Here is a 4,608-nt window from a genome sequence, read left to right on the forward strand (position 1 = left end):
ATATGACTCCAGAGCTGCAGGTTGCAAACCCCTCCACTAGGCGGAGCCATTTGCACCTTGATTAAAACCTTTTCAGTATCAGGACAGGAAATAGCATCAAATAGGAAGGAACCATTTTGGGAGAAAAAAAAAATCATGGCTCTAATTGATTGTGAATGTTGATTGTGCAGTGATGGTAACTAGCGCCGATTTCCTGTAGGTGGCGCCAGCCGAGGGTTTGTCGGATCTGGCCGTGCAGGTGATGAGCTCGCCCTCCAAGAACTACATCCTGCTGGTGATGGTGCTCAGCCTGTGCGTCCTCTTCCTGTTGGGGCTGGTGTGCGGCCGCATCACCAAACGCGTGACCAGGGAACTGAAAGACCGGTAGAACCCCGAGAGCTCCAGTCGCCTGCTTCACCCTTTCGTCGTGGTCCTCCTCAGTCTGTCACCAGCCAACGTGGCCATTTTTTTTCTTTTTTTTTCTTGAGGATGTTTCAGGTGAGGACCGCCGAGGTTAGGAAAGCTTCCCCCCTTCGATTTTGGTTTTGGAGCATGCAGCGCCTCACCAGGTGGTTTCTTTTGGAAAAATGCGGAGGCTAACTTTCAGACATTTTGCGACGACGAGTCCCGTCCTCTTTCCTCGTGTACAGGATCTGCCGTGGCTCGCCACAAACTGCTCACCGCCGTCACGCCACTTCTTATTTGGTTTCATTTCCATGCCTTTTTTTGTATTGTTGATTGCTTTTGGTGAGATTTGCATTTGTGAAGCCAAACCATGCAGTATAAAGAAGTGCAGGTGGGGGTTACTGTAGTTCATATCTGATCACTGGAGTGGAAGCCCAAATAGTTTTTGGGAGTGTTGAGACTCGTTTCCTGCATTCAAGTCCCATCAATCATCACAACGCAGCAAGCAAGACCTGGCGAGTCGCTCTCAACACATCTCAGTGTTGCTTCTTCTGCACATTTCGGACACAATTGAGGAGAAACACTGGCTGGATAAATGGATGGCTGTCCATGTGAAGACTGTTTCCTATTGTCAATATCAAGAAAGTGAAAAGCCCAAATACAATTGTAACAGTGACTTCATGATGAAGAAAAACAGTGGTTGTCATTTGAATCATGTCTAATAATGAGGGATGGGCGAGTACCGATACCAGGTATCTGTATCGAGCCAATATTCGGCTTGATTTCATGGTATCTGTACTTGCGATTTGATTTTGATTCACAAGATTGCTATTTTTTTTTACAATTTCATTCAATTCAATCCAATATCAATTAATGTACATATATTTATGGAACATCAATTCTTAAATATGAAGGACATGATTGAAAGTCCACAAACATTTACTGGTCAAAAGATTTGGTTTATTTGTGACACAAATATTGACATCAGCAAGAATGAGATGAAATTACTATTTTCATGATTGGAATTCAATAATTAAAGATTCTGAATTGTCTTAACATGCAATAAGTCGGGTCTGTCGTAATTCTAGGAAAATACTTCAAAATTTCTGTGAATGGTAAATTTCAAGAATACAGCAAGATGGGGGGGGGGGGGAAATAATTTTAAAGGCTTTTCTCATGAATTCATGGGGAAAATGATCGGTTCATGGGTTTATAAGTTGATATCGGGCTACGAAAAGGAATAAATTTATGGATTGCCAATCATTTCAATGAAAAATGTTAAATCGGTATATATAGATCTGGGGGGGGGGGGCTACGTATCTAATATATATGTCCATATCCAGCTGATCTTTGATGCTCATCGTCTTCACCAGTATAAGACAATTCTGTGCACTAGTAGCGTTATTGAATACAATTCAACCAGCTAGTGCTAGTAGATATGGAAGAAGTATTTATTCAACTTCCTACTACAGTGCTGACTTGTCTTACCAGTGAGGACTAATACATTGTTGCCTTGAGATGTGAGATGAATAAGTGTTCAAATCTCAAGTTATCCATCCCCACTGAAATGAATGAAAATGACATGAATCTGTTCCAGTCTCCCACCAAAACAAAGAAAATGTCTTGGATTTTAATTTAAAATTGCAATATGGAACTTTTTTCCCCAAAATAACTTAACAATAAGGTTTTTTTTCTTACCGTTTATGAATGAAATGCTTTCTAATTGGTAGATAAACACCTTAGCTGTTTCAAATGGGTACTCCTGCAAGCCTCTGGCCAATAGTTTTCAGGCTGGATTCGGGTTACAATTTCCAGCGCCCTGTCTGCGGATGTGACGTAATGTGCATGGTGTGTATGTGAAGAATGCTATGTGCAATTTCATTTTTTGTCAGCAGGTGGCAGTAGCGATTCGAAATGGAATATTCTACGTTCAGTAGCTTTAAGAAAAATAACACTGACTTTATGAGATAATGAAGTTGAATATAAACACAAACATAATATAGAATATAAACAGGTTGTGCATTTTCCGCCTAATTCAATGGACATTGTGCTGTTGTTTCCATTTTGCACGCCATCGCCACCTGGAGGCAGAGACATGGCATGGCCACGCAGTAAAATGAGTCATTCTTTGCAGAGGATAAGAAATAAAAATCTGTCCACAGGTGGTGCTCCACAAAATTGGTGGTATTTGTTAAACTGTCTGGCGTTTCTTTTAAAGTGATACTTGACTCATTGAGCCATTTTCAACAGTAAGAAGATATTTTGTCTCCAATTCATGTGATAACGTCATTATTTTTCACGAACAATTAATACCTTTAAAAACCCATTTTTCTACTTGCTGTCGACTGAAGATGACATCACTGATAACAACCAATCATGGCTCAGTTTGCTGACCAAACCCAGAAAACAGGTGAGCCGTGATTGGTCGTTATCCGTTTCCTCAGCACAGGTGATGTCATCTTCAGTCAACAGCAAGTGGAAAATTTTATTTTAAAGGTATTAATTGTGCATGAAAAATAATGAGGTTCGCATTAATTCTGGACTAAATATCAACTTTTTACTGTGAATATGGTCTAATGAGTCACTTTAAGCAAGCAGAAGTTATGCATGTAATTTGTTTTTATGTTCATTTTGACAGCAGGCTTAAAGACAACACATAATTTAGGTCACTCGTGCCTCGTGGAACCACTGTATAAAATTAATGTATAATAAATGCTCAATCAATTTTATCAGAAGGGGAAACTGGGCTTGCTTCTCACAATTGGTTTCTGAAGATGGACGCTGTTCCAAGTGGGTTTGACATGTTTAGTGCAAATGCTAACGTAGCATCAAATCTCCAGCACGGATCTGCACTCTGGCTTCTCTTTCAGGCACTATACTTCAAATGATTGAATCAGGAAATGAAGTGCCATTCAACCCTTCTATTTGGAAACTGGAGTATTTGGTGGGGTGTATTGTAATCTGCACTTTGTGGACATGGCCTCATTTGTGTTTCATTTAGCAGTGTGATGCTTTGCAACCGTTGCTCTCCCTGAAGTGTTGCCGTCAATGCCGTGGCGGTTCAGGGTGTTACCACACTCACACTTTTCCTTACTTAATTGCACCACGAGCCTATCCCATTGACTACCTTGTTTGTGGAGAAAGGGTTCAGCACCCAACCACACTGTCAGTATGCCCGCCTCAGTTCCCCCCTCCCCCAACTTTTTTCCCCCCAAAAGCAAACCATCTTAATAAACTCAAGTCAAAAACGCAACATGAAGGAACTCAAGCAAACTGGAAAGTCACTGCTCAAGCTTAATTCCGTTTTCAAGCTCATGTTTATGCCCATGTGATTTTCCATGAAGTATGAAGGACAAATGTATATTTAAAAAATAAAATAAAAAGAACACCGTTTGAATGCAAATACATGTAAACCAGGTGTATGTTGCTTTCAGATCACACCAAGTAATATGAAGATGGAGCTGATTTCATTTTGCTGTACAGATAGTCAATTGAATAAAAAGGTCTGCACATTTTCCTAACTTTGCTTCAATGTTTTTTTTCTTAATCAAAATATATATTTACACATGCCTAATTCTTCATTTTGATCAACACCACACTGTGAGAGGTGTTAGTAATAGTTACCTCTCCCAACACCCCCCACACCCACGAATTACTGAATTTTCTTACTTACATACCTTCTTTATTGATTGATTTATTTAATTACTCGAGTCCTCGAGTTACAGCCAAGTTCCGTTCCTACACTGGCGACGCAACCTAAATTTTGACTTAAGTCGGATTTCACCGGTAAAGTCAATATTTACGTAAAAATACTTCTGTACAGTCATATTAACATATTAGTGCGACCCGGAAATTTGTTTCGTGTTTCCGCACGGACATTCATTGCTGACGGACGGCAGCGCGGAGCTAATTCAAACTAAACACGGAAATGTGACGCGCCTGATGGGGAGTCGGCCGACCAGCTTGATGGACGTCCGCTGTTGGAGCCAACACAACTTTAAATTGGCGTGTTTACTGTGGGAAATTAACGAAAAAGGGGCTACGGACGAGGCACGGGCGCCGTAAAGTCGAAACGACGTAAATCAAGGACTCCCTTGTAGCCTACTTTGTTATCACTTCTTCTACATTTGCTTACTTTATTAGTTCTTTAATTACATACTTCGTTACTAATTTCTTTAATGTGGTATAGCTGTGTACAAAATGTGCGATGAACACCAGAGGAAA

At 40.5% G+C, this 4,608-nt stretch overlaps 1 protein-coding gene across 2 annotated transcripts in view; it reads left to right on the plus strand.

Annotated features, from left to right (window-relative positions):
- LOC147177550 (Golgi apparatus protein 1-like) overlaps nt 1-1,450 on the plus strand; it is a 37,668-nt gene extending 36,218 nt beyond the window's left edge. For both annotated transcript variants that reach the window (XM_086071509.1, XM_086071511.1), the window contains one exon: nt 200-1,450. In XM_086071509.1, the coding sequence (XP_085927635.1) occupies nt 200-367 (168 nt within the window). In that variant the 3' untranslated portion in view covers nt 368-1,450. The remainder of the gene's footprint in view (nt 1-199) is intronic.
- The last annotated feature ends 3,158 nt before the right edge of the window (nt 1,451-4,608 follow it).

This window comes from Leptonotus elevatus, chromosome 3 (genome assembly GCF_054856555.1).
Source record: "Leptonotus elevatus isolate MCC_2025b chromosome 3, RoL_Lele_1.0, whole genome shotgun sequence".
NCBI classification, from domain to species: Eukaryota; Metazoa; Chordata; class Actinopteri; order Syngnathiformes; family Syngnathidae; genus Leptonotus; species Leptonotus elevatus.